At 40.4% G+C, this 12242-nt stretch overlaps 1 protein-coding gene across 1 annotated transcript in view; it reads right to left on the bottom strand.

Moving 5' to 3' along the window:
• Positions 1–6052, bottom strand: part of frem3 (Fras1 related extracellular matrix 3) — a 28945-nt gene extending 22893 nt beyond the window's left edge. Inside the window, exon 1 of the mRNA XM_024259686.2 lies at positions 715–6052. Within this exon, the coding sequence (XP_024115454.1) occupies positions 715–5743 (5029 nt within the window). The 5' untranslated portion in view covers positions 5744–6052. The remainder of the gene's footprint in view (positions 1–714) is intronic.
• Positions 6053–12242: the final 6190 nt, after the last annotated feature.

The raw sequence follows: 12242 nt of genomic DNA, 5'->3' as shown, positions 1-12242 counted from the left end.
TTTTTGAAATGAAAGGGCTAGTTTACTAAGTCCACTTTCATCATTTAAACTTTTCTGAGTATAGTAAAAACACACACACACAAAGAAGACAATAACAATTCACCATGCAATTGACGGCTAAAAACAACAAAATAAATTGAAATGAAGGGATCATCAGTCCCCAAACCATTATTCAATGCCAATTGAATGAGGCTGAATTATTTCCTCCAACCTTCTAAAAAAAAGGTTTAAGCTTTCTAAGTTTTCTAAGAAACTTTACTATTTTTGAACTAATGTATTTTTATTTTAAATTAAGGTAACTCAGCTTGTGACTTAAAAATGCCAATTTAATTACAATTGTATGTTTTCATGGCACTCCAACAACATAATGACAACTTCTTCCCTACTTTGGTGTTCAACCAGTCAAGCTGGTTTGTTTCTGCTCTGAAGAAGATAAATACTTCAATCAGAGGCAAATAAGGGTTCCAGATTACATTTTTCTACTGGGATGGTGCCCAAAGGAAAACAGTTCAAAATTTATTTTAACAATTATTTTGAATGATGCTCTGAAGTCATAAAATGATAAATTATATTTTACCTTTTCTTTTAAGCACCATCTGATTTTCTCTGAAAATCATATAAATCCTATTGTATTACATTAAGTCCTATGGCTGCCTTGGTTTTTTATTTCTTTAAGACTTATATTAGAAATATGAATTATTTTTATCATCTTACCTTGTGTGAAACTCTTGATGCTGTTATTGCCCAGCGCAGTGTTGATGATGAAGCCATGCAGTGGAGCCTCAGACACAGTGTACTTAAGGACCCGATTAGGACTGTCTCGGTCTTCTGATCGAAGGACCTTACTAGTGATCAGAAAGCCAAGGTGTCCTGTTTGGAGAACTTTCAGGGAGGCAGCTGCCTTGTTGACGACAATCTGGGGTACACCATTGTCCACTGTATTGATGTGAATGGTCATCATTTGGGGCTTACGTGTCTCATAAACAGTGTGAGGAAAGACATAAAAGTCCGTATGCGTCCCGTCTGTGACGGTGAAAGAGAAGCTGTCTTCATTGGTCTCAGTGCCATCATGCTTATAGCTGATAAGGTTTTTGTTCAAGTCTTGCTTGGTGAAAGTCGTGATTTGTTGGGTGTTGTTGAATAGCAGCTGGCCATGAACTGGCACCTGTGTGACTATGAAGCGCAACATTTTGTCTGGAGTGTCCCTGTCCTCTGCAGTCAGCTCAAAAGGTGTGATGAGCTTGCTTTCTCCTTCTTCTACAATCAGTTTGTGTACTGTTAATATGGGTTTTTTATTGTCTACATCAGTGATAGACACTCTGAAAGTCCGGAAGACGGGATTGTATCCATCTGTGACCTCAAACTCAAAACTGTCCATTTTCACCTCGTCGTCTGAGGTGTGGATGTAGTAGATCTTGTTGCCAGCCAGTTGCAGCTGAGTGAAGGTGGAAATGGGAACACCTGGGTAGTCAGTGCACTCCAAGTGACCTCTACTAGGTGCTCTTGTGATGCTGAAGCTGAGGTACTCATCAGGACTGTTGATGTCAGAGGTACTGAGAAGGTCAGTGGTGAGAGTTACTTTCCCCCCTTCTTTAAGTGTCACACCTTTGTTGATGACATCAGGAAAAACCATGTCAATGCTTCCAATGTTGATGTAAAAGTAACGGTCAATAAGTGGATTAATGCCATCAGTGACATCAAATTTCATCAGGTCACGAATGCCTTCCTGACCTGTGTGCACATACTGGATAACTTGTCTGTCAATTTCATCCTGCGTAAAATTCATTCCCACTGTGATATTTCCTGTAACATCACCAAATTTGCTCACTCGCTGAAGATAACCTTGGCCAGGGCCAAATCGGAGAACATAAGTGAGTTCTTTGTCTTCAGAGTCCAGATCTGTTGCCTTCAAAACTCCATTGTTTATGACTTTTGTTTCACCGATCTCTACATCCAGACCATCATTTATAGTCATTCTTGGAGTCTCGTCATCGACAGGAATCACCATAATGAGAACAGTTTTCTCCACTGTGTGTTTTCCATCAGAGAGCCGGACCTCAAAACTGTCTTTTGTGGTTTCTGAATCATCGTGTTCATAAACAATATCTGATGCCTCTTTGATCTGCTCCAGGTTGAACTTTTCCACGGGGATGGTGCTAGTGCCAAGCTGCTGAACTATCATACCATGGTTTGGTTTTTTGATGATCTCAAAGAGTAATTCATCTCCAGGGATGTCAGCATCAACTGCATTCAAAATTGGCGTGTCAATAATGAGATTCATGCCCTCCATTACTACAAATTCACGGATGAAAATTTCAGGCTTCTCCTCATTTGCTGGAATTATGACTATAGGGAGAATGTGTCGCTCAGAGAAGTTAATTCCATCTGAGCAGCGGAAAGTGAATCGATCCTCAATGGGTTCAACCCCTTTATGGATGCTTTGTACATAGTAGATGTGACTGAGGGAGACATCTTTAATGGTAAAGGCAGTGATGGCTGTCCCAGCTCTGGATTTCTCAGAACCCACAGCTGGGGAGATGTTCTCCACATAACCCGATGTTGGCTGGACAATTATAGTGCAGATGATGTCATCATTGTTAGTGTCAACATCTTCAGCTTCAATATGGTCAAGAGTAATTACATTTTTCTCCCCTTCTACAACAAGAAGCTGTTCTCCAACTCTGACAACAGGTGGAATGCTGTCAACAGGAAGTATAGTAACATGAACGGTGACTCCTTGGATTTTGTTGCCACCAACAACCCACTGTTCAGACATATCGGAAAGAGTCAAGTTAAAAGAATCATGTTGTTTGACAGGCCCAATTTCCCCAGATGTATGGACATATGCCACCATTCCATTAATGATTTCTTCTTGAGTAAATCTCTCAGCAGGAGCACCATTAACTAAGATTTCACCCAGTCTGGGAGGTTCTTCAACAATAAAAGTAAGCATGAGGTCGTCAGTGTCTTCATCTCGACCCTGAATTACATTACTTGTAATTTGTGTTGCTCCATTCTCCAACACGTCAATGGAAGTACCAAGTACGCCACCTGGGAGCATAATTGTAGGAGATTCATCATCAACTGGCTCAATGGTAATTCTCACTGAAATGGGTACCTCATGAAAACCATCACTTACAGAGAGTTTGATGAAGTCACTGAGGGATTCTTCCCCACTATGGATATAGGTTAGGCGGCTGTTAGCAATGTCGTCCAGCACAAAAGCTTCACCGTTTGACATGTCAATTCCTAAATGCTGTAGCTGCCCATATTGAGGAATCTGGGTCACAGTGAAGATGATATTTTCATCATCTGTATCGGTGTCAGTGGCATGCAGCTCCTTCGTGGTAATAATATACGTACTTCTTTCCATTACAGTGAATCCTGTGTTGGTGATAAGAGGAGGCTTGTTATCTACTGGCTGTAGAAAAATTGTAAATAGTCCATCTGCTGTATTACCAGCGGTGTCTTCCACAACAAACGTGAACTGAACTACTTTTGGAGTGATGCCAAGCTCCTGGTCTGGAGGCTTATAAGCTATTTTGTGATGATTGACCTGGGCTTGTGTGAACTCTGAAATTATCGTGTTAGGGCTCTCAGTTAACACAATTGCACCTAAGGGAACTGGATTGTTCTCATCTGTGTCAGTTGGTTGTTTTGTGATAGTGTATTTCAAATCCCTGTCATCTGAGTCTAGATCAGTATAACACAAGAAATTCCTTCTAAAGAATGTTAGTTCATATTCTTGAACTGTCATATGGAGAGTTGTGCCTGGCAAAAGCTCTGGGGGGAGGTCATCAACTGGTTGGATTTTTATGGTGAATGCATGTTCAACGGATTGATTGGGAGGGTCATTGTCATCCTGGACGCGGAATACAAACTGATCCGTTACTGTGGTGGTGCTATGGGGCCCAATGTGACGATAGAAGAGTTTTCCATCAAGGATGTCCTGCTGAAACCACTCAGTGACCACTTGTTCAAACATCTCATCCGTTTCACTGAATTTCCACTGAGAAGGATCCTCAGGTGGCTCTACCTGCCTGAGCACAAGCTGTCCCACAGTAGAATAGGGTGCTTCCAAAACAAACTTAATAGTAGAATCCTCTGAGTCAATATCTGTGGCACTCAAGATAAAAGGAGAAATTTGCATAATTTCATTCTTGAACAGAACCAGCCCAGTGTTGGCATTAATAATAGGTGGCTCATCATCAGTAGGAGCAATGGTGATGGGGAACAAAAATTCCACTTCATTTCTTCCATCAGTCATCCTGAAGATAATATTGTCACTGTAGGTGTCGCTTCCATCATGCTGGTACACAACAATGCCGGCATCTAAATCAGCAGGTGTAAAGAACTTTCTGCGTGCACCGAGGACAGACAGATCGCCATGCTTTAAGCCATCGACAACTCTGATTCGTACATCCTGCAGGTTATCCTCATCACTAATCTGTAAATTCTGGGAGCTGGACAGAGCTCTGGACTGTCCTTCAAACAATAGCTGTCCTGTATTTTTAGTAGCAACTGGAGCCAAGGTATTCATGGGCTTTACCACAATCATAAAAGCAAACGGATCAGACACTGCACCATCAGTATCTACAATTTCAAACTCTAGCTGGAAAATCCTCTCTTCATCCGAGTCCTCTGCAGGTGGTTTGTAGGCTATTTTCAGGTCTTTGATGTCTCGCTGATAGAAAGAAGTAATGGGAAGGTTCTGATCATCTGTGCTGATGATGTAGCCATGCTGAGGGCTCAAAAAGGAAGTAATGTTGAAAATCAAATCATCTGGATCAGATTCAACATCTTCAGCAGCCAACATGTCACTTGTAATAGCTGTCATCACAAACTGATCAACTTCCATCATCATCATGGCAACAAAGCTGGCTTTGGGAGCAGTGTTTTCAGTCCCCTCCCTTATTCTAACCATCATTTGAAAATATTCTTGCATTATTGTCTTTCCATCATTATCTTGTACCTCTACCATCATTGGAATATAGTCCCTGTTTGGTGAATTGGTTTTAGCGGTGTGTTTGTAGCGTATACCCAGCTTTACAAATTCATCACAGTCAACCATTTGGCCATCAGTTGGGTTATTCAAAAGTGTGCCATACCTGGGAAGATCTCCAGCACCAACCAGGGTGGTAATCTTACACTGTGTGACACCATCCTCAAATGAAAACTCCAGAGCCTTTCTGTCAATGGGATTGCTTTCACCATTGAGCTTTTCAACATTGAGGGGCATATTCCTGGTGAGGATCTCAAGCTGTTGGAAAACCACCTCGACCTCCAGCATGAAAGGGATGATGACCGTGTCCGTCTGAGAGTCATACCGAAGCTGCAGCTTCACACGGTCCGTGCTAGGGCTCCGAGATCCAAAATGAGTGTATTTCACTTCATTCGCTCCAAAGGAACAGGGAAACTTTTTTGGAGTCAAAATCCCGGGTTTCTGGCCAAATGGGTCATTGTCCAGAACTGTGATGTGGCAGCGGTCACCAGGCTGAACTTCTGTCACAAGATCATTCACTGGGTCCAGAAACACAGATCTTCCAAAGGGCACCCTGATCCCATTGTTTGCAACTATTATATTGTCCTCCAGAAGTCTAGACCTGCGGTAATGGAGCTGAGCATGATCAAAGGATTGCGAGGAAACTGGAACAAAACAGGAGTTGAGAGATAAAGTCACAAGGAGGCATCTTAAAAGCACCCAATTTTGACAAAGTTGGAAACTTGGCAGACAACCAGCCATGTCCACTGAGTTGCCTTGCAGTATATTTCAAAAATCAGCAGCAGATGGATTTTTCTGCTGCTGGTTGACAAAAAGGCATAGAAAAAAGAAGTTTCTCTGATGGCTCAGGCAAAAATCTGTCCTGTGTCTCTGTGCTTCAGTGTGGCCACACAGAGACATGAGTGTGGGGAATGCTGCAGGGCTCTGCAGGTAATAATGAAACAGTAGACAGTGACAGGCATCGGCCCCTCCTTCCCTCAGCCCTGGGAGGGGAGACTTCCACCCCCATTTGCTAATTTAAGAAAGACCATTGGACGGGGCTGAAAAAGTGCTGCACCAACCCCACTTTAAATCCCTTTTTCCTTGCTCACTGAAGGAAAGAGTATCATTGTGAAGGACTTAACCCCCACTTGAACCAAATTCTGTATTTTATTTTCTATTCAATGCAAAAAAAGAACAATCTTTTATTTAAAGATTTTGAAAATGTATTTCATAATATATTATCAGCAGAATAATTTTCCTTTTTCTAAGTTATTGCTAACATATGTATTTATTACAACAAAGTTAACTATAACTACTTATCTAAAAATACACAAGTAAAACCACTATGAATTAATCATATAACAAAAATATAATCAATTTAAGAAAATTAGGTTTGAAGAAAAGTTTATTTAAAAAACATAGTTTAGCCATCTTCCATAACTACAATCTATGGTTTTAGAAGGGGTCAGGCATTTCTCCTGTGTTCATGAGCCAAAATAACGCCCAGGTCAGGAACCACTGGTACCGGAGTGGTCTTTAGCCCCACCCTGAGGCACAATACCAGCATCAGATGGCAGGACAGGTGTCCACACGGACTGATTTAGAAAGAAAATACATAGCTGAACCATGTTTTTCTAAAAACTTGCTTTCTGTGTCTTTTGTCTGAACAGAAAAAAACAAGTAAAACAGAACTAATTTTGTTGTTGAAGTTTTTCTAATTTGTCTGCACAGTGGTGTTTTGTTTGGCATTTCCCTCTCTGTCTGGGTCTGTTCTGTGTAAAAATTGGAGGATCTCCTCCTACATGTGTGCACTCAAAAAATGATTCAAGCCCCTCTCAAGGTTGACACATTTAGAGTTAATTCATGTTACTCAAATTTAGTGGTTCATTAGAACATTATTTATATTTGAGTCATGTTAACTAAACTGTGATCATTAATAATTTTCCCATTAGTGTTTATCTGGTGCAGGGTAACCCCGCCTTCGCCCTTCAGTAGCCGGGATAGGCTCCGGCACCCCCGCGACCCCGAAAGGGACAAAGCGGTCAAGAAGATGGATGGATGGATGGTGCAGGGTATTAACTTTAGAATGATATCTTTCAAGATTAAAAAATAATGAGAACCTTTTTAAATGGTCTCGACTAAAATAAGAAAAAGTTCACATTTCACAGACTAAACAGCCATTTTCTGACGGTAATTATTACAGTTCTCATAGTCAGTGAACGCATCGGGACTGAAGTTCCCACCCTCATCGATTTTTATTAGTTCTCGTGTTAGCCCCACCCCAACGCACCACAAGGGGGCCAAAAGTTTTTGAGCTAAAAAAAACTTCCAAATGAAAGTGAAAAAAAGATTTGAAAATGAAAAATAATTTTTTAAATAGAAATTTTGAGTTTTGAAACCTTAAAAAACAGAACATTTAAAACAAAACATTTTCAGCTAATTTACGAATAGCCAAAAGGTTTGGACATTTATTTATTTTTTATTTTTACCAAACACCAATATTTTTTTTTCCATTTGATTTATTTGGCTTTCAACTAATATTGGCCCCGATTTAGCTCCATACCTTTCCCTCCTCGCGTGTTTTCTTGATCGTCGGCCACAGCTTCTGCTGGTTCTCCATGTCCTCCTTAGTGAGGTCCTCCTTGAAGCGTCATCCTTTGGACAGGAGAAACTCGCTCTTTTTGGCAACTCTCCAAATCTCCTCCTTCGGGCGCTTGGAGATAAACCTGATAACAACTCCTCGCAGTCAGTGTTTGTTTGCATAACAGAGGCATCAAATGATAGTAACCCAAGATCAAATGAATGTAACTGTAAAATCAATAAAATCTCCATAATATTAATTTGTAGACTTTTGAAATATTCTGTCTCTTGCATTACATATGTCAGTTCTGTCTTTGTAAAAAATTTGGGTAACTGTTCTTTAAATATACCCATATGGTTAAAACTTTACATAAAACATTTCAGAAGAAAAACTTTTATTTATACATTTTTATAGAAGCAATGCAGCTTCTAATATTGTTTTAAATAACTATGCATTAAACTTATTAGTCTTATTTCCACAAGCTGATGCAGTCAACAGCAACCAATCACAATGATTACTAGTTAACCCTAACTATTATCATGAAAGATGCCAGTTTACAAGATAAACGAGAACAAATAGAATACAGTGATTTAATGAAATTGAGAATAAAGGTAAATTAGAAACAAGAAAACTGACTAACAAATTAAGACTTTAATAACTGCTTCACAGCAATTACAGCACTTGTTTATCCTTCGTAAATCTCCACTGTGACATCTGTTTATCTTGATAGAAAGTGCTGGAGTGAAGCTGCAGAATGAAGGTGGTGGATCCTCACCTGTCCAACAATCAAACTCTCAGCAATCAAACTCTGGGGAAATGGAAGAACTATTAACGTTTTTTCCTGCCTCTTTGTCCTATTTATATAGTTTAAGAAAGTTTTGTTTTTTTTCTGTAGCTTCCATGCATCTCATCCATTGACCTATGGAACAGTCTGCAAGGTTTCCAGGCTCTCTTTGACTTTTAATTGCACCCACAACCATGAACATATATACAGTACATAAACAAAAATTAAAGTAAAACATTATTATTGGACCTGGCATGAATTGAATTAAACCTGTCTGATAATGTTCTTGTTGGTTAATCAGCTGAGGGCCTCGTTAATCAATTCCAGCTGTATTGGTGTTCATGGAATTAACAACAGGTGCACTTCAGTGGCAACAATTAGAAAACCCTCCAAACAGGACTGGTGTTACATGTGGAGGTCATTTCAAGTTTCTCCCTTTGATCTTTTTTGGCCGGTTTTCTACTCGTGCTGATTTTGGCTTGATAATTATCTCTACTGGCAGTATGAGGCGATTCCTTAACCCTACAGAAGTTGCACAGGTTGTCCAACTTCTCCAGGATGGCACATCCACACGTGCTGCAGCAAGAAGGTTTAATGTGTCTCCCAGCACAATCTCCAGAACATGGAGGAGATTTCAGGAGACTGGTGGTTATTCTGGGAGAGCTGGACAGGGCCGTAGAAGGTCCTCAACCCCTCAGCAGGACCCATACCTGCTCCTTTGTGCAAGGCGGAACAGGCTGAGCACTGCTCGTGCCCTACAGAATGACCTCCAGAGGGCCACTGGTGTGAATGTCTCTACCCAAACAATCAGGAACAGACTTCATGAAGGTGTCCTGAGGGCCCGACATCCTGTAGTGGGCCCTGTGCTCACTGCCCAGCACCGTGGAGGTCGACTGGCATTTGCTCAAGAACGCCAGAATTGGCAAGTCCGCCACTGGCGCCCTGTACTTTTTACAGACGAGAGCAGGTTCACCCTGAGCACCTGTGATAGACGTGAAAGAGTCTGGAGAAGACAAGGAGAACGTTATGCTGCCTACAACGTGGTTCAACATGACAGGTTTGGTGGTGGGTCAGTGATGGTCTGGGGAGGCATATCCATGGAGGGACACACAGACCTCTACTGCCTAGGAAATGGAGCTCTGACTGCCATAAGGTATCCAGATGAAATCCTTGAACCCATTGTCAGACCCTACGCTGGTGCAGTAGGTCCTGGTTTCCTCCTAATGCACGACAATGCCCGGCCTCACGTGGCAAGAGTATACAGGCAGTACCTGGATGATGAAGGAATTGAAACAATTGAATGGCCTTCACAATCCCCTGACTTAAACCCAATAGAACATCTCTGGGACATTATGTTTGGGTCCATTAGGCGCCGCCAGGTTGCTCCTCAGACTGTACAACAGCTCAGGGATGCCCTCACTCAGATCTGGGAGGAAATGCCACAAGACACCATCCGCCGTCTCATTAGGACCATGCCACCACGTTGTCAAGCATGCATACAAGCTCGTGGGGGCCACACAAGATACTGAAAACAATTTTGTGTGGCAGAAATTAAGTTTTGGAAAAAAATGGACTGCCACATCTTCATTTCACTCTGATTTTATGGTGTCTACACAATTGAGCCCTCTGTAGGCTGAAAACTTTTATTTCCATTTAAAGACTTGGCATCCCTTTGTTCCTAAGACACTGCCCTGTCGTCATTTGTATAGATATCCAACTTCATATTGAGATCTGATGTATCTAATGTGTTTCTTTAAAGTGCTCCTTTAATTTTTGTGAGCAGTATATATATTAATGATGTCACTGCAAAGAAATGGCTAATACAGTGCTCTAGAAATAAACTTTTAGACTCCACAAACAATATGTATAATATTGGCATTTTCAAAACAAAAATGTTTGCGTAAAGATAAAAATAAATCAATACATTTGTACAATTTCTGTGTGACAGCTAATATCTTAGTGGCCGTTTCATTTAAATGTTTGCAGACACATACCAACATTACTTTGGTTTCTATCTTAAAAGATTTTTAATCAAATGTTGAATGTTTATTATAGAAAATTAGATTTCTGTGGGAAGAGGTTAATAAGGGATTTGCATCAGGGAAAATCCCTCCTCCGTTTTTCCTTCTGGATGCAGAGAGAACATGAGAATGTGCTCTCAGCATGCTGCACATGGGCCAGTTAGGATAAAAATACTATAGCGACTTTTTATGGATCATCTTTTGAGTCGAGCTTGACACTTTATGGAGTGGTATCTGAGACTTGGTCAAAATTTTTCTCTCGCTTCACAATACAGTGTGTGTGTTTTCTTAAAAGTACTTCCACTTAAGATTTTTCTAGCTTTTTATGTTTAATGAACATTTTGAATCTTTACAAGAATCCAAAGACATGATGTTATTGTAAGTGTGGACAACTCACATTTTACTTTTATAGATATTATAAAAGCGGCTTCTTTATTGTTGATGAAAATTATTTTTAGTCAAAAATGTGAAGCCTTTTGCCGCCTTCCAAGGTATGAGTAAAATAGCAGAACTCCCAAAGGCATCCAAGACTTCTGTATTCCGTTTATTTGATTACATCCTTAAAATAAAACCTGCCTTCCTTATTGGAACAATCCAAAAATAAGTGAAGGATGCACACTCTGAAGACCTATTATAGCTTGAATCTTTCTCAAATTCCTGACAGGGGAACAGAAAGAAAGACCAATGTGAAAAGAATGCATGTCTATTGCTCAGAATTAAAGTGTTTTGATTTATGTTTTTCTATTTTTTGCAAAAAATATTAAAACTACAGTAAAAACAAGAATTGTATCATTTTTTTAACAAACTTTTCTTTCTGTAATTTGAACGTGCAGGACATGATATGCCTTTAATGACTGTCCAAAGTACACTGAGTGCTAACCTGGGTGGGGGCCAGGCTTTGCAGCTAAAGATCAGCTCTTCATCCCTGGGGAAGCTGATGGTGACAGAGGGCTTTAACAACCTCATGGTAAATAAAACGCAAAGCCTAAAGGCAGCCATTTCTCCATAATTCACAGCCACACAAACTAAAGATAGAAATTACTTTTCTTCATTTTCAGTGCATATGTTGAGATCTTTCTTGATCATTTATGGAGGAAAAATGCTTGTAAAAAGAGGTTTTATTGGTGTTTTTATTCAGGACATTTGTGGTGTAGCTGCTGGAATGGTAAATAGTGTATTCTTGTACAGCCCTTTTCTACACATGATGGTGGCTATACTGCCAAACGCTGGTGTCAGTCTAAACCACCAGGAGCAAAAGGAGGTTTAGTGTTTTCAAGGATACTTTGACACATGAGCAGGCAAGGGAGGACCTGAACCCAAAATCTTCCAATTCAGAGGAAGAAGTACAAGTTCCAAGTACAAGTTAATTTGGAGATTTGTCCATGTCGTTTTGAAAATGTCATTCCAATTTCAAGAAATGAGCCAAAGCAATAGAGAAAAACTGTAATAAAGGATGCAAACTAAAGGTGTGCAAATAATCCATATTTGCCTGTAAAATGCACACACAAAATACACTCTGATTATCTAATTTCCTCATTTCTAACAGCCAGGCAAGTGTGCAAGGGAATCACAAGGAGCATGCACCTTTCAGTGAACAGCACTTACACACTGCACAGGGTTCAGATGGGTTGTAAAAATGAAAAATCTATACGACACGCCTCCGTCTCAACTACTTCCCCCTGACTTACCCTTACGTGTTGTAAAAGTGTTCACTAAAACCTGAAGCCAGCAGCATGCCTGTACAAAAAAACGAGTGGTCTACGATTTTGAAATTTCCTGCAGACCACCAGTGTACGGATTTACCCATTTCTCCCCCCGCAGACAGCCTGTCTCTACCCATAAAGACATTTGTGACTAAGACATTACTCTCAT

This window comes from Oryzias melastigma, linkage group LG1, assembly GCF_002922805.2.
Source record: "Oryzias melastigma strain HK-1 linkage group LG1, ASM292280v2, whole genome shotgun sequence".
In the NCBI taxonomy this organism is placed as follows: domain Eukaryota; kingdom Metazoa; phylum Chordata; class Actinopteri; order Beloniformes; family Adrianichthyidae; genus Oryzias; species Oryzias melastigma.
The sequence above is the reverse complement of the archived record's forward strand: the minus strand, read 5'-3'. Positions and strand labels throughout refer to the sequence as shown.